Here is a 20,988-nt window from a genome sequence, read left to right on the forward strand (position 1 = left end):
AATTCAATGGCTGTACGTTTGCACTTACTGCCAAGGCAATGAAATCACAGTTGGCGAACAATGTAAATATTCAATTCATCATTCACAATATAACAAAACATGAATGCTCATACCTTATTACTGCCATGGCATGCATGCAAGGGAGTAGATCGGACTAGAACTCACCGCATGAACACTCATTGGTGAAAAGGTTCACCACTCTGTTCTTACTCCCGCCTATAACTTGAAACTCCACCCGATCAATTGCTTGTATGGAAAAGTGACATTATTCATTGAACCGTTTGTTCAACAGATCGGTAGCCTAAGGGTTAAGGGGCATGGTCAAATTCAATGCCTCATTGTGCCAGTCATGGAACCAACATTGAAACATGCCTCTGATGCACTCGATCAACACCGTTATTGGCATTTTTCTTGCATGCCTCAAGCAAGAGTTAATACACTCCTCAGTGTTGGATGTCATTAGCTTATATTGCCTTACTGGTGATCGTGCACGTGCCCATCTCTCAGGGCCTAATCTCATAAGGCTGTCATAAGCAGGTTTGCAAAGCTGTTTCAGTTGATTCATATGTCTGTTAAAGTCGGTGACCCTATAGCAGTTGGCAGCCATGGTGAAAATCTTTGCAACATCTTCGCGCTTGAACCTGTTTTTAACATTTTTCCCTAAGTGGTAATTGCATAGACTGTGATGAGCGTCCTTGAACACTTTCTCAACTGCATTCTTAATGCCAAAATACTGATAAAAAATGAACATTGCATTTTCAGAACAACCAATTGCACGACACAATTGGTTAAGAAACCACGACCAAGACTCTTCATCTTCGACGTGGCCAATGCCAAATGCAAGTGGATATATCTGCTCATTCGCATCTTTGAATAACGCCACAAACAGAATACCCTTGAATCTGCCTTTCATATGTGTGGCATCGATAATGACTACAGGCCGCATTACAGCACTGAACCCTCGAATACATGACCCAAACACCCAGAAACAATATTTGAATCGTTGTTCCCCATCAGTAGCGACACACGAGATAGTATTGGGATTTTCACGTTCCAACATATGGAAATATGAGGGAAGGAGTTGGAATGACTCTTCCAGTGAACCAAACACAAGACTTTCTGCATACTCCTTCGCTTGCCAAGCCTTACCATATAGGCATTGCAATCCCCACTTGCGATTGATCTCTTCCATTATTTCCTTTGGTCTCAATGGGGTTGCACAATTTCCTTACACCCTGCTGGAGATAAGCTCACCAATTACCCTTGCGCTCGCAGTTCGGTACTCACATTGCAAACCATCGACAATACAAGTGTGTACCTTATACAACATTCGAAGTTGCCAATATTCTCCTTCAGGCAACTTCGTTGCACGCAAAGCAAACTTGCATGCCTTATCCTTACAACCAACCTCAAAACGAGCATGACATGACTTTTTAACTGTAAACTCAAAATGCTCTTTTAGTGCCAACATGCTCAAAGCTCGTTTCAATTCAGCCTTCAATGGAAACACTTTTTCAAAATAAAAATGGTCGCCCATTGATCTGGATTCCTCACTCCCAACTGTTTGGAAGGATATCATATCTAGCCCGAGAATAATCCATTGATGAGATACCCTTGTATTTACCCTCTCTTGATCACTATCATCAGGCGAATGAATGCCGTTCTCAAGTGCGATGGAGTTCTCGTAAATAGGGTTTGCACCCTTAACATCTTATAATTCAACGGTTCTGCCATGGTCGTCCAACTCAACCTCTTTTAACACAACAGTTGTGGTATGACCTGTACTGCCATTTGCATGATTGCAATCAGGAATGTCGGTCTACTCAACCCTGTCTTCCTCTGAACGGTCTTCATGTCCGCCAACGTAATCATCTTCACAGTCATCACGTAACTCATCGTTTCGATCCGTCGTGTCATCCTCTTCAACATCATCTTCAATCTAATCAGATGCATCGTCATCACTCACAACCATCATAGTGTCGTTTGCTAGTGACAATGGACCCAATGCATTTTCGAGCTACAGTTGGGTTTGTTGCAAAGTACCAAGTATTTCGTTCGATGCACATGCCGATAAGAATTATGCAGACATCATTTGCAGACACCTTATGTGTGCGCTGGGCTACTGAAACTCATGAGGATACATCAAACATGATTGTCATGGTTGTTTGTTAGGAAATGCATGGTGTGGTATGTCAGAATAATTAACCTTTTTTATTGGTGATTACTATGTTGGATATCGCGCTTATGTGGAATATCGTTTGCATTTCCTACCTTAACTGTCACAAACACAACAACTGCCCTCTCATCTCGTAGAATACTTACTACATCTTCATTATCCCTAATAATTGCGCGCAAAACCCCTGCTACATGGCTGAGCGATGCATGTAGCTCGATTTCATTATTATGTGAGTTGACCCCAACAACCTTTTCAACCAGCTTCGCTTGTCTCGAAAATGACAAATCACTCCTAACATCCCTCATTCGTGTCTCACCACCCTTGTAAGTGTTATCAACCCAATGACCACCGTATGTAATCATAAGCTTCACATTTGGCAGGCCGCTGAAATTTAATAGAAAATAAGTGTCACGATCAGTCAATTTATCAAAAATAGCCCCTCAATGCATAGAAACCATTTACGCAATGCCTAAGTCACATTTGGCCAGTCGTAGAAATTTAACAAAAATTAAGTGTCGCAATATCTAATACACATTAATGCAATGCCTAATAACTAGTGAACAAACGCCCCTAAACAAGAGGTGAATTGCACAAGTCATGCGCCACCACTCTCGCAATATATAACAACAGGTCACGTAATATATAAAAACCAGTCATGCAAGCCTAAAAAACTACTGAACAAAAGCCTCAAAATAACACATGAATTGCATAAGTCACGTGCCACCACTCTCGCAATACATAACAACAGGTCACACAATATATAAAAACCAGTCACGCAAGCTTAAAAAGCTACTGAACAAAAGCCTCAAAATAACACATGAATTGCACAAGTCAAGCGCCACCACTCTCGCTACAACAGGTAACGCAATATATAAAAACCAGTCACGCAAGCCTAAAAAACTACTGAACAAAAGCTTCAAAACAACACATGAATTGTACAAGTCACGTGCCACCATTGTCGTTACAACAGGCAATGCAATATATAAAAACCAGTCACGCACTGCCTAAAAAACTACTGAACAAAAGCCTCAAAACAACGCATGAATTACACAAGTTAGGCACGCACCTCTAGGCTCACAACACCTAAGAATAAGTCACTCAATGAATAATAAGCCTTAAAACAAGAGGTGAATTGCATAAGTCACGCACCACCAGTCTCACAATACCTAATAATAAGTCAATCGATGCTTAATATCCACTCACGTTATGCCAACTTAAACAGTCACGTATTGGCCCAACGTCACGCAATACAAAACAACATCACCATAGGTACTCTATTCCATATACATACAAACCACTCATGCAATGTCTCAACAGAAGATATGCATTGCACAATTCACGCACCGTGTATAACCTTAAACCCTAATACCTAATAATATGTCACACAATGCCTAACATCCACTCACAAAGTTATTCAGCATAACATAACTTAAACGAAGAAAATAAAATTAAGAAAAGACATAACAAAATATATGCTCAATGAAATTTCTTCAAATTTTATTTATTAGATTCTTTGAAATAAAAGGAGATGATACAAAAAAATATGAACCGTAGTTCATTTCTTCCTAAGTTCATCTACTATGTCATATATCTCCTCGAGAATCTTGTTGTTGCATAAGATGTCAGCCTCCAGTTCAAAAGTCTTGGCCATCAGTTTGTCGATGAGGCCGTACATTTCTTGCTGGAATATCTCCAGCTTCTCCCTCAGAGGCATCTCTTCCTCTTCGGAGGTTGCCTATTCCCCATTATCGCCTCTTAGATCTTTGGATGCCACTTTACAATAATTTGAGATTGATTTAGATAATTGAATTTGATTCAAATGGTTAATGGTTCCCTTTATTTATATGCATGAATACTGACTCTTCATTTTCTACACCCATATAAGTGCAATGAAGGGGGGCTAAATTGATTATTAAGTACCTGTTCGACCTGCCCTTTCATCTTATCTACCTCTTAAAAGCAAAAGCCAGTCCAAACATCATTTTCCAAGAAATTCTTAATAAAAAGAAGCTTAAAGGTTTTCTCTCTTTTTCACTAATCAAAAAAGATTTTAATGTTATCTCTTTTCTCTTTTCCAAGAAATTCGTTATCGTTTCCTCTTTTCTTTTTTTTTTTTAATTTAAGCATTATGGTAGACCAACCAAAATCTAATACTATTGCTACTATACAAGTATGAAATTATATATAAACTTTAAGAATTTCATTAGAGCTTATTAGGTTATTGAAGATGACACTCAATATCCTTTTATAGTAATTTTAACCAAAATTACAGCTTATATAATTTATTTTGTTAAACAGTTTACCAAACAGCTTTAGCCTATTTCTCTTCCAATTTTACACAATTTGTTATTAAGGGGGTTGAATTAGTACATAATCACCTTTAGCATTAGGTAGCTAAAGTCACACAATGCCTATAAACAGGTCACGCAATGCTCAACAAATATTCAGTCACGTTATGCCTGTCACGCAACGCTCAACAAATATTTAGTCACGTAATGCCTATAATGAACTCACACAATTCTCAACAAATATTCAGTCACGTAATATTCAAGCACCTAATATTTAGTCACGTATTGCTTGTCACGCAACGCTCAACAAATATTCAGTAACGTAATGCCTATAAAGAACTCATGCAATGCTCAACAAACAATCAGTCACGTAATATTCAGGCACCTAATGCCAAATAAACAGGAAACAGGTAACGATTCCTAATATCCAGTCACACACCCTAATATCCAGTGACTCAATGCCTGACAAATATTCACGCCTCGCCTATAAACTGATTGATTTCGCTACCCCTAGCTAGATTTAAGTTTCCAAACTCATATAATTTACCCATCAACTTTTTTGTTCTATGAATAACCTTAAATAAACCCAAGAACACATAGCAAATACCTTGATGTCATCTTTGCACTTTGGGATCATGAGAAAGTTGGCTGTCGATATAGACCTCGATGGCATTGGAGAGTTGGACGGAAGGATAGCTAAATCTAAATCGAGATTTAATTTTAAAATTTTAAGCTGAATGGCGAGAGAGCAGAAAGAAAGAAACTGAGACGCGCCTTCATTTGGATTAATTGGTTTAAAGGGTATTCTTGTCAAGTGGTGGTAAAAATTGACTAAAAACAGTTAAAATTATAGAGACAGTCATTTTTGAAGTCACCTTACTATGAAGGTCATTTCCCATAATTTCCTCTATGATATTTCATACTTGTAATGGTAAGGAAAGGATGAGTAATATAATCTTAATAAACCCATAAATTTGTTAGAGTCATTTAGCTATGGGAGTATTGTTAATAAGATTTACCTAAGTGCTTTTCAAAAAACAAAAAAAAAGATTTACCTAAGTGAGTGTGAAGTATGGCTGCTTTTAGGAACTCAAGAGCTTGGCTCTAACAGCACTCATGAAAAGAGGATTCTAGAACATTACCTCAACAGTGGCACTTGATATTGTGCATTCATTGGATGTTGAATCATTTTGTAAAATGTGTTTGATTAACCACATGGAATAGTTGGTTTAGAGCATAGTCTTGTTAGGAAAAGTCATGCATTCATAATACATATGTAGTGAAAAATTTTAAAATTTTCTCTCGAGCAAGATCATCTTTGATTAATTTAATGTAAAAATCTCTAACTAGAAGATGAAGATTTCTTTTATTTAGTACCTTAGATGTCAAAATCAAAAGGTAATTAATTACAAAATCGAAATCCTCTTTTGCATCAAACTTCGGTTGTTGCTAACCACAAAAATATCAAAGTGTTCAACCTCTAATGTTAATGGAAGAGGGAACAGCTCTAACTTTGCTTGTCGCAAACCACAAAACTAAGTGTTCAACCTCTAATGTTAATGGAAAAGGGAACAGCTCCAAAGGATAAATGGCTGATTATGCTTGCAAGACTCATATAGGTATGATCATTTTATAGCTATCTAGTGCTAGCTATGATAGAAGGCTCTAGGTTTTCTGTCTTCTCTACGGAGTGCCAACATAACCAATTATGGAGGAAGAAAAGCCTTGTTGTCAATTCATAGGGTTTGGCAACAGGGTGCAATGTCCTAGGTTTGATGGGGAATCCAATTGCTCTTCTCTTTCTTCCTTTTCCTCTTTTTGGTTTTTACGTCTTAGATCACATGCCTCTCAAATTTGAAGAATAAACATATTATTTGTGTAAACAACCCTAACTGTAGTAGGTCTAGCATAAGTTTTATGTTAATTATAAAATTCCTTATAATATAATGGAACCATTCAATTAAATTTTTGAAGTTCTAAATTTCTTTACAAATAAGTTCAACTTAATTTCTTCATTTTATATTGTCTTTACCATATTAAGATTTGAGGCTATTAAACTCTGCACTAGTCTTGAAAAGGTATAAGACTCATATAGGCATATGATCAGAGTAAAAACTTATTCCACAATTGGTTTTTTTTTTTTTTTGTGATCCTCATGTTTTCTTACAAGTTAGATGAAAAAAATCAAAAGATTTGAACTTTAAACTCTTGGTGAATACAAAGAAGATTAAACAAGTAAACATACTAAGGATAGTTCTTCTGCTGAACATACCAATCTTTAGAAATGGATTGATTGCGCAGTAGTTATAACAAACAAAGAAAAAAAAAAGACAAATGTATCACTAGTTTACAGTTTTGGAAATCAAGGATAGCAAGTCCTTACTTCCGAATGATAATCAACTACGGTATCACCATGTAGATTGTCAAGAAGTGATAGTGCCACAACCCAAAAGATTGCTACTACTCATTTATTGCATCTGATGATTCTAGCTACAATTTGGTCAACTGCTGCCCAATAGCTCCTCTTCCGTTTTTCACTCATCAAATAAAGAACCCCGAAAAGTCCCCAAAAGCCAACTACATACCCTACAGTCCCAATCGCATACACCAATTTCCACTGTCCGATATCTTCCGCATCACTTGATTCCGTTGTTGGGGAACCATTAGCGTCACATTCGACACTATCGGGAGCTCCACATAAGAAATTGTTTCCAGTGTATGCTAACCCATCTCTGCTCAGTGTGTCGAAGTGTGGCCCTGTTGGAATTTTCCCGCTTAGATTGTTGTACGACAAGCTTAAAGTGGAGAGTGAATCCAATAAGGTCAATGTTGTGGGGATCTCTCCACTTAGATTAACTGAGGTCGAGTGACTCCAAGTGGCTCATTTTTCAGATGCTGGATGGGATGTTACTAGACAGGGTGTTTTGTGTGAGTTTAAGTGGATAAAGCCCTTGCAACAGCCCTAATTCAGATGGAAGGCTTCTGCTTAGATTGTTGCATGAAAGATCCATCCCATTATGGTATGTGCAGACCACCTTAAGCTGCAGTGACAATCCCTTAGCAAGTAGATTCACTTCAACACCAATATATTTCCCTGAGAAGATAAACCCAAGAAAATATGCATCCATTGGTTGATTTATGATTGTCTTTAAACCAGATAACTTTTTTGGGATAGGACCAGACAGTTGATTATTGGAGAAGTCAATGAATTACAGATTTTTTAACACGTTTATCTCTTGTGGGATTGAACCACTGAATAAGTTGAATTCTAACACAAGAATTCAGAGGTCTTGCAGGTCTCCAATGAATCGGGGGATCTTTCCTCCAAATTTGTTATTTCCCATATCAAGAACCATAATTTTTTTAAGTTTATGGATAACCGAAGGGAAAGGACCATTAAAACGATTGACACTTATATCTAAGAAACTCAATTTTTTCACACCTTGCAATTCATTTGGAATACCTCCGCTAAGCTTGTTCCCACCAAGGTTTAGATATACGAGAGATGTGCAGTTACCTAACATGGTTGGACCCGTTCCTCCCAAGTTGTTGTTGGAAAGATCAAGCAACATGAGCTCATTTTTTGCTTGACAGAGGGAAAATGGGATATGACCAAAAAGATTATTGCTGGAGAGTGCCAAGTATCTAATGTTCCCAAGTCCAACCTCTTTAGGAATGTAGCCAGTGAAATTGTTTGCGGATAAATCCAAGGCTTCTATGTTCTCAAGCCTTTGAGGGATTGGTACTTGAAGTTGATTGTTTCTTAAATTAAGTGTTGTGGGTAAGAAAAATGACTTTAGCTTAATGTTAGGTGGGATAACCCCTTGGAGTTTGTTAAGGGAGATGTCTAAATAACCTAAATTGGGAAGATTGAACAGCCAAGAGGGAATTGGTCCTGATAGGTTGTTATTAGACAAACCTAAAAATGTTAGTTGGGTCAGGTTTGATATGAAATTTGGGATTGTGCCTCCTAAGTTACATGACCCTAGGGACAACACTTTTGGTTGAAACTTGGGTGGAAACGGTAGTTGGTTTACTTTCACACTTAGCCCACTAAGTCCAAGACTTACCATATAGAGAGTCGAGTTATGGAAAAATGATGACAGTGAAGGTATTGTTCCATTCATCTTGTTGTAGTTAACTGCAAGGTAGCGGAGATCATGGAGCTGGCCGATGCAATCTGGTAAGTTTCCAGTAAAAGAATTACCCACTAAAACCAGATAGCGAAGAGAGGAGATGCTACAAATTATGTCAGGTATGGATCCATGGAAAGAGTTCTGAATCAAAGATAGATATTTCAAGCTTTTTAAATTGGATATTGAAGGTGATGTCTGACCAGTCAATTGGTTCAAATCCAGTAACAATTTTTCTATCCTTGAAAGGTTCATCATGGATGCAGGTATCTCGCCCTGAATTAAACAATTGTATTTTGTGAATTCAACTAATGAGGTGAAGTTGCCAATGGAGGGTGAGATGGATCCAATAACATGAGTAAATGATGTGTCAATTGATTCTAATGCAGGCCAGGGGACTGCGAGCATGGAATGCAAATCAACTATAAGATCAGAGTTGTTTCCCATTTAAAGTACCTTTAGTTGAGGAAGGTAGGGGATATGGCCTTGTAGGTTTGATCTGGTGAGATCAAGGATTAAGAGAGAGGTGAGATTGGCCAAATTTCTTGGGATTTCGGATGCTATAATGTTAAAGTCCATGAACAAATGAGAGAGACGTGTGAGGTTGAGAAGCTGCTCAACAGGAACCTTGCCAGAAATCCCGCAATTTGATAGGTCAAGTAACCTCAGCTTGGAAAGATTTGATATTGGTTTAGCCCACAGGGCTGATCGAGATGACTCTGATAGATCAACACCACTCAATTTTAGTTCTCTAAGATTATTCAGTTGTTGTAACCAATTCAAATTTGATGCAGAGAGACTGCCTCTGTTTATGTATGTGTATAGAGCACCAGAATGAATTGTCAGAGTAGAAGACAAATTAGCGAAAATGGATGAGTAGTCCCAGATGCTAAAGGACCAAGAAAGATCAAGTGCTGTAAGGGAAGTAAGGTTGGTAAACTGGGTTGTCATAGAATCATTAAACATTGTGCTTGATAAATTGAGGTAAGCAAGTCCAATGAGATTTGATAATCCTGTTGGAATCTTTGATAATATGAAGTTGTTGAAACTAAGGTCAAGGTACCTGATATGAGGAAGGGAGAAAATGGAAGAAGGGATGGTATTGGTAATAGCAGTAGACAGGAAGTCAGAGAAGGAGACAGGTTCTGAATTCACTTTCATTATGAGGTTATCCGGAAAGGGATTTCGGAGGTCAAGGGTTGTGACATGAAGTGAGTCCGAACAACGGATTCCATACCAACTGCAGCAGTTATGGCCTTTCCACGAAGACAATCGATTTGAAGAGTTTGTGAGATGGGATTTGAAGCTTATCAATGCTTTTCATTCTTCTGCATGACAAGCATTGATGACAGAAAGTTTGAAGGGAATAAACAGTAGGAAGAGAAAAAGGGTCATGATGAGTTTTATGCAACTCATATGACCAAGTTGTAAGTTAAACAAAGTAACTTCTTGTTAAAAATGGAAAAGAGGAAAAAATCTATGTTGATTGTGATCTGTTAGAGGTCCAAACAACATTTATAGGGACAGTAAATTGAACTGACAGAAACATCCTGTTTGAACTTTTATTTTTGAACTTTTGACTAAAGTGGGGAGCTGATGCAACATTGGACGAGGGCTTTTTGGGAGAGGAATGAGGCACAATTTCATTGAAAGTTTTGAAGCAATTAGATAGTAATAGGATTTGTGTTAAAAGCCCTTATAAATTTGAATGAGACTGAGATTGGCTCATCAGAATCAATTGATGAGATAAGATAAAAAAAAATTAAGCATCATTTTTGTTAGACATATGTCTTTAAAAACTAATTTTATTAATTATTTATTAAATAAATAAATTATTACATCAATTATAAATTTATAGATATTTATTATATTTTAATAATTTTTATTTTTTTATGATATATATGATATAATCATAAATTATTCGCTAACATTGTAAGGAAACTATACTAATAGTTGATGAACTATTAATAGAGGAGTTATAGTTTTTTCGTTCCTTATTTATCAAAATTGTTCTAGGCTAAATGTGACAACCTATATAAAGCCTACACTTGTTGTGCCACTATAAAAAATGATAGAATGTTTTAACTTTAGCATTGGGTTAGTGACTTTAAAGGGAACAAATGGGTTTAAGTGGGTTTAATGTATGAGATGCATGCATCGAACAAGATCTAATTAACGAGCATCTTATAAACCTGTCATTGTCAATAATTAAAAGGAGCTTTTTTATAATTTATTAATTGTACTTAGACTTGAGAGGGTCAATATAATTTATTTAGTATCTATATGATTTTAATGTTGTCAATAGGTGATTCTAAATTAAAGGTTATACCTTGATACGTTGGGTTTTTTTTTTATAATTGGGGGAAGGGAGATTCGAACTCTACTTTTTAGGCAGGAGGATTATGCATTAACCAATAAATCAAATGTTCAGATGCCCCTAGTATGTTGGGTTATTTACATACTACATAAATTATATTGGATGCTTAATACATGATTTACCATTCTCTATTTTAAAATATATTCAAGTGATTTTCATAAGATTGTTGGACGTAAGAAATCCGGCTATTGTGTTTTCTAAAAAGTGTTTTAGAATTATATTATTTATATTAATATTATATATTAGTGTTTTGAAGAAAAATATTTTTCAAAGTCCAATAGGAATGAAAATCATGAGTTGGTATTACATGAGTTGAATGTGATAATGGAAATTATTTATCCATAAAGTCCATGAGGAATATGGTATGGTGAAAGGACTAATTAGTAAAGATTGTAATGAAAGGGATCTTATTGGTAATTTTTTTATCTGCACAGGTCAGTTGCAATGTGTTGATAGATATTATTGCAATTAAAGGGTAAATAAGGTTTCTTAATTAATTTAAGAAACTAAACGATAATATTAAATTAAATGAAATTTCAAGTAAAATATTAGTCATGAGATGACATGGGCTTGGGTCCATAGTTGTAAAGAGATTTCCAAGGATCCCACGCATATTCTTCTTTTGTGTTTTATATACATGTCTTGTTGGATTATGAATTTAGTTTAATAGATCCAAGTTCATTAGTATATCTATATAGGCAACAGTTGCTATTTAGCTAACCATTAGAATTAAATTAGTAATAGTTTTTAGAATAGAAACTACTCTAGATAAAGAAGTGTGAATCTTTTGGAGTTGAGACACTTGAATCGCTTTAGAAGTATTTGTTTCTTAATCTAAAATTTAATCCCTTGTAGCTGAGGGATTTGAATTTCTTCTAAGATATGTGTATCTTGATCTATAATTTTCTTATAGTAGATCTTTGGTTTTTATATTAAATAATAATTATTGTTTTTAAATAAAAAAATTTCGGATTTATCATAAGAAAAACTAACATATTTCACATTTTATTAGAATAAATAATACGTATCAATATCTAGTTGCTTCCTTAACAATTTTTCTTTAACTAAATAGTAGGGGTTGAATGATGGAATTGGATATCTGGAACATCCTTTACCATTCAGTTTCAATTGAGATTTTAGATTAAATAATTTTAAAGGGAAGATATTTATTTCTTGAATGTAGAAATCATAATTCCACTTGTTATTGATTAATAGAGCAATGACTAAACAATATAGTTTATGCTTTAGAGGGCCAAGTCAAATTGTATTTAATTGGTGTGGAAGGCAACGATGTTCTTCGATTACCTATTTCTTTTTGGGTTCATTTCAAAAATACCCTTCATAAATAAGGTGTTTTTGAAAATAACCCTTTCTATAATTTTAACTACGTTGAGCCAAAAGAAATTAATTTTGGATAAAATTACCCTTAATGAAACTGATCCATATGTTCAGGTCTGCGTTGTTGGCTCCATTAGTTTTTTATGATAATAAAACATTCCCATTCATTTGTGTCTAATATTTCTACGTGAATGTGCAGGACAAAAATTATATGCAAATAATTAATCAATCATTCAAATGCACATATCAAAGAGTATAAGAATAAGGAAGTCACAACTAATCAACAAGACAAAAGCCCCTTAGTCGATTAATGAAGAGTTAGTCAGCTAAGATTCAAATCAGAAGTTAGTGGGCCAAAGAATATTGAAGGACAGAACCAACTTAGTCGACCAAGAAATAAGTTAGTCAACTAAGTGCACACTGCTAGAAACTGGAATTAGGAGACAGAGACGACTTAGTCGACTAAGATATCGGTTAGTCGACTAAGAGCATTCTGCCAGAAAATTTGAATTGTGCACTAAAAGACAAATTAGCAGCCAGAACTGCAACAAAACTATTTCCAACGATTAGAAACTGTCTAACACACTTCAGAGCTAATTTTCCAAGTATAAAAAAGGGTTCCAATGGCTAAAAATGCATGAAAGGCTTCCAAGAATAGAAATGCGCTAAAAAACCAAAAAAAAATTCATTGCTCATTATACTGCACTTAACTCTTATCCTTGTAATTGTGATCTGCAGTTCATTTGTACCACTTATATCAACCGTGTGATCATAGGTACACTCTTATTACTTCTCTCTTTATATTCTTAGAGTGAGCGAGTCACTCTAAGGGATTGGTTCAAACTAGGATTGCTTGATTGAGTGTAGGTTCTAACTTAGCCTTGAAAAGTTAAGTGTTGGGTTTTAGTTGATCCTGGTAAAAACTATTATGAAAGGTTTTGGCTGAACCTGGTAAAAATCATTGTAAAGCTTGGTGAAAGCTTGTGAATTTCACCATTTATAGTGGATTACTTTGGAAAATCCTTGTTTGAATAATCAAGGTAGTGGATGTAGGTCTTGGACCGAACCACTCTAAATTCCTGCGCATTGTCTACTCTGTTTTTATTTTCATTGCTTTTCAAATTAGTTCCTCATCTTGCCAAGAGCCAAAAAGTGTTATTCACCACCCCTCTAGCACATTTTCTTGAGACCAACAAGTGGTATTAGAGTCTAACCCCTGTTATTAAGGTCTAACACCCTTGGGAAGATCCAAATGTCTCTTCAAAAATCCATAGTTACTGAGGGACAATCAACAAACAAACCACCTCTGTTTGATGGCTCAACCTAAATATTTTTGGACAGAAGCTGTTAACATAGCAGCTTATATTCTTCATAGAGTGTCTATAAGAACCATGATATCAAAGACTCCATATAAACTTTAAAAGGGTAGGGAACAAAATATCTCTCACCTTAGGAGCTTTGGCTGTAAGTGTTTTGTATTAAACAATGGTAAACAACTTTTAGGAAAGTTTGATGCAAAGAGTGATGAAGCTATATTTCTAGGATATGCATTGAACTCAAAAGCCTATAGAGTCTTCAACAAAAGATCTTTAACGGTTGAAGAATCCATCCATATAGTTTTTTATGAATCCAATACCTTACAAAAGGAAATTTCTGATGATGAAAATGATACGAATGTCTTTGAAAGACAAATGGAATAGATGAGTTTAGATGATGAGAAAAATAGTGAAAAAAATACCCTAGGTAGAGAAACAGAACCTCCACCCATAGAAACTTTGCAAAGAACTGAAAATCAACATAATGACCTTCCAAGGAGTTGGAGATATGCAAAAGACCACCCACAAGAACTAATCATAAGTGATATTTCACGAGGTGTTAAAACTAGGAGAGCAATAAGAGAGACTTGTGAGTTTTCAGTTTTCATATCTCAAATTGAGCCTAAAACATTTGGGGAAGCAGAAAAAGAAGAAAGCTGGATATTGGCCATACCAGAGGAACTTGATCAATTCAAAAGAAACCATGTATGGTCATTAGTCTCTAGGCCTATAAACCACCCTATCGTTGGAAAAAAATAGATGTTTAGAAATAAGGTAGATGAGCAAGGGAATGTAGTTAGAAATAAAGCTAGGTTGGTAGCCCCAGGATATAACCAAGAGGAAGGAATAGACTATAATGAAACCTTTGCACCGGTTGCTAGGATAGAAGTTATAAGATTGTTGCTTGCTTTTGCATGTTTTATGAATTTTAAATTATTTTAAATGGATGTAAAAAGTGCATTCTTAAATGGATTCATTCAAAAGGAAGCATATGTTGAAGAACCACCAGGTTTTGAGGACTTTGAAAAACCAGATCATGTTTTCAAACTTCATAAAGCCTTGTGTGGATTGCAACAAGCTCTTAGAGCTTGGTATGAGAGGCTTTCAAAATTTCTAGTTAAAAAAGGTTATGCTAGAGGTAGTATTAACACAACATTGTTTATCAAAAAATACTTAAATGATTTAATTGTAGTTCAAATTTATGTGGATAACATTGTATTTGGTGCAACTAATGAGGCTTTATGCAAGAATTTTGCTAAAGAAATGCAGGGTGAATTTGTGATGAGCATGATGGGTGAGTTGAAATACTTTCTTGGGCTTCAAATCAAACAATGATGAAACCTTTACACCGGTTGCTAGGATAGAAGCTATAAGATTTTTGGTTACTTTTGCATGTTTTATGAATTTTAAATTATTTCAAATGGATGTAAAAAGTGCATTCTTAAATGGATTCATTCAAGAAGAAGTATATGTTGAACAACCACCAGGTTTTGAAGATTTTGAAAAACCATATCATGTTTTCAAACTTCATAAAGCCTTGTATGGATTGAAACAAGCTCCTAGAGCTTGGTATGAGAGGCTTTCAAAATTTTTAGATAAAAAAGGTTATGCTAGAGGTAGTATTAACACAACATTGTTTATCAAAAGATACTTAAATGATTTAATTATAGTTCAAATTTATGTGGATGACATTGTATTTGGTGCAACTAATGAGGCTTTGTGCAAGAATTTTGCTAAAAAAATGCAAGGTGAATTTGAGATGAGTAGGATGGGTGAGCTGAAATACTTTCTTGGGCTTCAAATCAAACAAAGTGAGAAAGGAATCTTCATCAACCAAGAAAGATACACTCAAAACATGCTCAAAAGGTTTGATATGCTAAAGCTGATATCAATTTGTACACCAATGAGTTCCTCCATCGGACTTGAGTTTGATGAAAAAAGAAAGAATGTTGATCAAAAGCTCTATAGAGGTATGATCGGATCACTTCTTTACTTAACAGCCAGCAGGCCTAATATACAATTCAGTGTGTGTTTGTGTGCTCACTTTCAATCTCAACCCAAAGAATCACACATGATTGTTGTTAAAAGAATTTTTAGATACCTCATAGACACACAAACTTTAGGCATATGTTACCTTAGATAATCATCCTTTAGCTTAGTTGGATATTCGAATGCTGATTTTACTGGTAGCAAAACAGATAGGAAGAGCACTAGTGGAACCTACCAGTTTATAGGTAGTATGCTTGTGTCATGGTCTAGCAAAAAGCAAAATTCAGTTGCTTTGTCTACAGCAAAAGCAAAATATCTATCTCTAGGTAGTTGTTGTGCTCAAATCTTATGGATTAAACAACAACTAAAAGACTATGGAATGTCAATGAATAACATACCAATATATTGTGATAATACAAGTGAAATCAACATTTCAAAAAATCCTGTGCAGCACTCAGGACTAAGCATATTGAGATTAGGCACCATTTTGTTAGAGATCATGTAGTTAAAGGTGAAATTAAAATTGAGTTTGTAAATACTTTACATCAATTAGCTGACATCTTCACTAAACCCTTAAACGAGGATAGATTCTATGAGATTAGAAGAAATTTAGGAATGGTGAGTATGCAGGAGCTTTAGGAAATATTTTGAAATTTTCTCAAATGACAATAGGCATTTAGTCGACTAAGAGAGGCACTTAGTCAACTAAGAGCATTCTGTCTCTTTAAATAATAAGACTCAATTAGTTAGAAGAGAAAAAGAATAAAATAGTGAACAAGAGCAGTATACCGGGTGAAGAGAATGGGTAGAAAATACTGCCTAGATGAAAAATAAAATAGGAGGCAAAGTTTGAATTTTGAACAGGAGAAAAACTAATAGTATTTAAGGGGGAGACAGATGATTTTTGGGAAAATTAAACTTCCCATTAACTCATTTCCTCTACATTTTCTCTCTTCTGAAACTGATTCACCCAAAACTGAAACCTTATCTACTCAGATTCTCAAAACCCTTAATCTGAAATTTCTCAAATCCAAAATGGCAAAAATCGCTATGACCAAAGAGATTGTTGAGAAGAAGAAAGGAAAACGACCATTAAAAGAAGACATGCAAGCCTAAATATAGAAAAAGAAACAGAAAATTGGGTCTGCATCAATGAGCAAAAAATCTGGAAAATCGCAGAAGGAAAAGGAATAGAAAATAGAAAAAAAGAAAGAGAAAGGAAAATCATCTAAGAAAGGTAACACCTCATCTTAGTTTAGGAATAAAGCACATGAAGTAGATACAAGAAATTAAAGAATGTCCCCATTACTTGTGGAAAATACATTGACTGGGACTGGGATAGTTTCAGTGAGATTCCAGAAATTCAAACAAGCTTATCTGATTATTTTGAGGATTTAAAACTGAAGGAGTTTAACATCTTTAAGAATCGATCTTATAATGCTAACTTGGTAAAAGAATTTTATGAAAGTATAGCAATTGACAAGGATGAACTAAATGAGCCCGATGATTATCTTGATGATGGCCTGAATGTGTTTTTAAATGGAAAGGAATTTACTGTAACCGCTACTAATCTAGGGAATTTACTTAAAATCAAATGTGAGGAAGGAGAGTTTGACTTTCCTGAAAATTATGACCCATCCTCCTTGTGGGAAATAATTACAAGAAGGAAGGAAAAATACTCCTCAAAAAGTAATGCCGGCCTGATTATCAGTCCTTAAATTAGGATTTTGCATTACTTTATAGCAGCAAACATTCATGGCAGAAGTGGCAGTTTTAGCTACATTAGACTTCAAGACTTATGGCTAATAGAGCATGCATTCAATGGTACTCCCCTGAATCTAGGTCGATTTATGGTTGAAAGGATGAGAAAAGCTTGTACATGGGACAAGATAAACTTGCCATAGGGAAATATCATTACTGCACTGGTACAGAAGAAAGGAATTTGGACTAAAAGGTATGAAATGGACCTGGTAAAGAGTAGAGACCAGACTATCTATTTAGGTAGTCTGCCAAAGATGGGTTACAAGTTAGATGGAGAAACTTTTGTTAAATCACCCAAGGTCTTTGCAATACTAGCATAGACAGAGGCAACATCCTCACCATTTTCTAGTGAAATGATTTTCAATCTGTTGATGAGAATGGATGGGAAGCTTACAAAGCAATCTTTAAATATGGTGAAAATGGAACAAAGACTTGAAGAGCTTGAAAATATGATGAAGGAAAAAGGGAAATCTATTGCTGAGCCTGCAGCTAAGGACACTTCAGCAACTTCAAGTCCAGCACCAGCAGAGGAGGCTGCTGAAGGCCTTGCCTTCCAAGTTGAGAGTTTTACAGGCCCTGTACCTCAAGATAAAGATGTTGAACCAATGATTGACCCTGAAGTTGAGCTTGAGAAGGAAAAAGAGTCAGATAAGGGGACTGAAGTTCTTGGATCTCTTGATGACACACCTCCACCTATTCAAGATCCACAACTAGAACCTCAACCATTTCCTCCATATTCTGAAAAGGTTTCAATCATGGGTCTTTTTCATCAAATGGTTCATGAGGAGCAAGCTAAGAAAGAAGCAGCTAAAGTAAAAACGCAGCAAGCCACATCTGTACCAGTACAAACAACAGAGAAGCAAATTAGGAAAGAAAAGGAGAAAACTACTACAGCTCCACAAGTCAAATCAAAACCACCTAGTAAAGGCATTAAAAAAATGGCAACCAAGACCAATTTCCTCAAAAGGAGAAAATCTTCCAAAAGTGTTGAGAAAGCTAGACCATCAACTATCTCTTCCCCTCAAGAACCCCTGGAAGTTTCTGATAAATCCTCACCTGAACCTTCACCACAAAAATCACCACCAGAACCTTCTCCTGAACCCCTTAATGTAAAATATTTCACTGATGAATCCTCTCCCTCATCCTCTTGAGAAGATGATTAAGCATCCTTGAGATTTGATGATGCCAAAAAAAAAGAGAAGTGAAACGCTAAGGGAAAAGGAAAATAAATTAAAAAAAAATGTTAAGGTAGAGGTACCAAAAATCTAGGTGAAATTTAGGGTGTTAAATCTGACTAGGTTGTCTATGGTAGATGGTCTATGGTCGTTTGCTAAAAATTGGATACTGATCATTGTGCTAAGACACTGTTTATTTATTTTGTTCTGTTGCTAATGACTGATGTTGAGAGTGTGTTGAGAACTTATTCTGATAATGTACTGAAAACTTATTCTCATGATATTTTGGTTGGATTGTGGATGAATGCAATGATGATAAACTGATGACTGAACATTTAAATCTGTTATTGAGTTTCTGCTACTATTTATTGATTTGGTGCTGATATTGAGCTGATACTGAGTTGTTGTGTTGATCATTAATTGTTGATGTGATAGTATGAGTGAAATTTTAAAAAAATAAAATAAATATGAATGTTGATATTTTTGACTGGATGGTTTATGGCATTTAGTCTTGGATGAATTAAGTTTGGAAACAATATGATAGACAGCAAGCTGAAGTAGTAATAATGTTCTGTCATCTTGTCACTCGCTGCTTATTATTCCATAAGCTTGTGTAAATATATTCTGTGAAAAATTTAAACCCTTACATGTTATTTTCTATATGAAAAGATAAAAAACATGCTAAGATGAATAATAAAACTATGCACAAATTAAGGGGGAGTACACACTTAGGGGGAGGAAAATCTCCATTTTGTGCAGAACTAAAAAAAATAAAAGAATACTGTGTTGTTAACCAAGGAATGTTTTGTCATCATCAAAAAGGGGGAGACTGTTGGCTCCATTAGCTTTTGATGATAATAAAACATTCCCATTCATTCGTGTCTAATATTTCTACTTGAATGTGCAGGACAAAAATTGTATGCAAATAATTAATCAATCATTCAAATGCACATATCAAAGAGCATAAGAATAAGGAAGTCACAATTGATCAACAAGAAAGAAGCCCCTTAGTCGATTAATGAAGAGTTAGTCAGCTAAGATTCAAATCAGAAGTTGGTGGGCTGAAGAATATTGAAGGACAAAGCCAACTTAGTCGACCAAGAAATAAGTTAGTCGACTAAGTGTTCACTGCCAGAAACTAGAATCAAGAGACAGTGACAACTGCCCCAACATCCCGATAGGCACTCATTACCCCGAATGCCGATCGAAACCCCGCAAGGCTTAGCATTAGCTTCCGTATCCCCCTGGTGAGCGACAATTATTAAATCTCACATTTCAAAAAATTATAAGTTATTTCCAAATCAAAACAATAAAATATTACTTTCTGGCTCACAGGGGCATTTTTATCATTTTTCTTCGAAAATATCGAAACTCGCCAAAAATATGGTATAAAAGCTAAATATATTCATATATACTTTAAATCAAATAACTGAAGAATAAAATTACTTTTACAGTGACACGTGGGCCCCAATTGACCAAAAGGATGTCAGACTGTGAACTCTTACTTTCTATAATACAGTTTCGAACTTAGTTCTTGTCCTGCTTGACTATCTACAAACTGTCCTGAGCCTGAAAAATGTATAGGAAGAAGGGGTGAGATTTTGTAATCCCAGTGAGTAAACAGATACCATCTAAAGTATCTAAAGCCGAGTAAATGGAGACAATACAATATCCCATCCCAATATGCATTTCATAACTTAGAAATTTATTCCATCCCATGAAAACAATTATAATTCAATTAAAATAATTTTCAAGGCTTATGTTTCTCATAAAATTTGGCTCATGCCAAAACTCATCCTCGAGGATACTTGATCGTCATCAAAGCATCCACTCGAGTCCGCCAAGGCTGTTAAAACGACTTATTCATATAAAACAGCTGTCTCTTGGAGTTTGCTGAATCTCACTTTCACGTGGTGGTGAAGCGTGAAGTGGACTCAAACCCCTCAACAAGAGTTACCCTACGCGCCTCTCCCACAGAGGTAAAATAAATTAGCCGGGTTTACTGAGCCCCTCTAATAGGATGGTCTACGGAAACCCGCCACTGCAGTGTAGGTCAGCCCCACCATAGTCATAAAATAGTTTAACAGCATAACAAGGTAATTTTTTTATAATAACTAATTTGTACGACAAACCACAATTCATGTAATTTCAATACAATAAACCAGCCAAGCATGCTCACACTATCATAAGCCATTTGAATTAAAAATACAATTCATACTTAACAACCACAATCTCCATGTACTCTATTTAAAAAAAATAACAGTCATCATTAATTTCAAACAATTTATAAAACCATTTTATAAAAACACATTTATTTATAAAACACGAAATTTATCCTTTTTAAATCCATTTTTCATAAAATTTATAAAATTTCATAAAAACTACCTTAGATAAATTAAATGATAATAAGTTTACTCACAGTATTAGGAGTAGAA

General features: G+C 35.3%; 3 protein-coding genes across 3 annotated transcripts; 1 reads left to right on the forward strand and 2 right to left on the reverse strand.

The window, feature by feature from the left end:
* LOC108663016 lies at nucleotides 302-1,192 on the reverse strand. The gene has a single exon (XM_018125499.1). It carries the CDS (start codon nucleotides 1,190-1,192, stop codon nucleotides 302-304), a length of 891 nt encoding a protein of 296 aa, XP_017980988.1.
* On the reverse strand, nucleotides 1,820-9,758 carry LOC18592493 (LRR receptor-like serine/threonine-protein kinase FLS2). The gene is made up of 6 exons (XM_007019273.2): nucleotides 9,054-9,758; nucleotides 7,907-8,873; nucleotides 7,376-7,558; nucleotides 7,050-7,221; nucleotides 2,272-2,560; nucleotides 1,820-1,939 (listed from the first exon to the last, which is right to left on the reverse strand). Exons 1-6 carry the CDS (start codon nucleotides 9,756-9,758, stop codon nucleotides 1,820-1,822), a joined length of 2,436 nt encoding a protein of 811 aa, XP_007019335.2.
* Nucleotides 17,756-18,529, forward strand: LOC108663017 (pollen-specific leucine-rich repeat extensin-like protein 1). The gene has a single exon (XM_018125500.1). The coding sequence runs from the start codon at nucleotides 17,756-17,758 to the stop codon at nucleotides 18,527-18,529; it is 774 nt and encodes a 257-aa protein (XP_017980989.1).

Source organism: Theobroma cacao, chromosome 8, assembly GCF_000208745.1.
Source record: "Theobroma cacao cultivar B97-61/B2 chromosome 8, Criollo_cocoa_genome_V2, whole genome shotgun sequence".
Taxonomy (NCBI): domain Eukaryota; kingdom Viridiplantae; phylum Streptophyta; class Magnoliopsida; order Malvales; family Malvaceae; genus Theobroma; species Theobroma cacao.

Excerpts from the sequence above, each read along its gene's own strand:
- LOC108663017 (XM_018125500.1), top strand. The coding sequence starts at position 17,756 with ATGGATGGGAAGCTTACAAAGCAATCTTTAAATATGGTGAAAATGGAA.
- LOC108663016 (XM_018125499.1), bottom strand. The coding sequence starts at position 1,192 with ATGGAAGAGATCAATCGCAAGTGGGGATTGCAATGCCTATATGGTAAG.
- LOC18592493 (XM_007019273.2), bottom strand. The coding sequence starts at position 9,758 with ATGAAAGTGAATTCAGAACCTGTCTCCTTCTCTGACTTCCTGTCTACT. Across the intron at positions 7,559-7,906 it reads TATTCCAAATGAATTGCAAG|GGAAATATATTGGTGTTGAA; the intron begins GTGTGAAAAAAT and ends TTATCTTCTCAG. Across the intron at positions 2,561-7,049 it reads TATGCGATTGGGACTGTAGG|CGGCCTGCCAAATGTGAAGC; the intron begins GTATGTAGTTGG and ends ATTAAATTTCAG.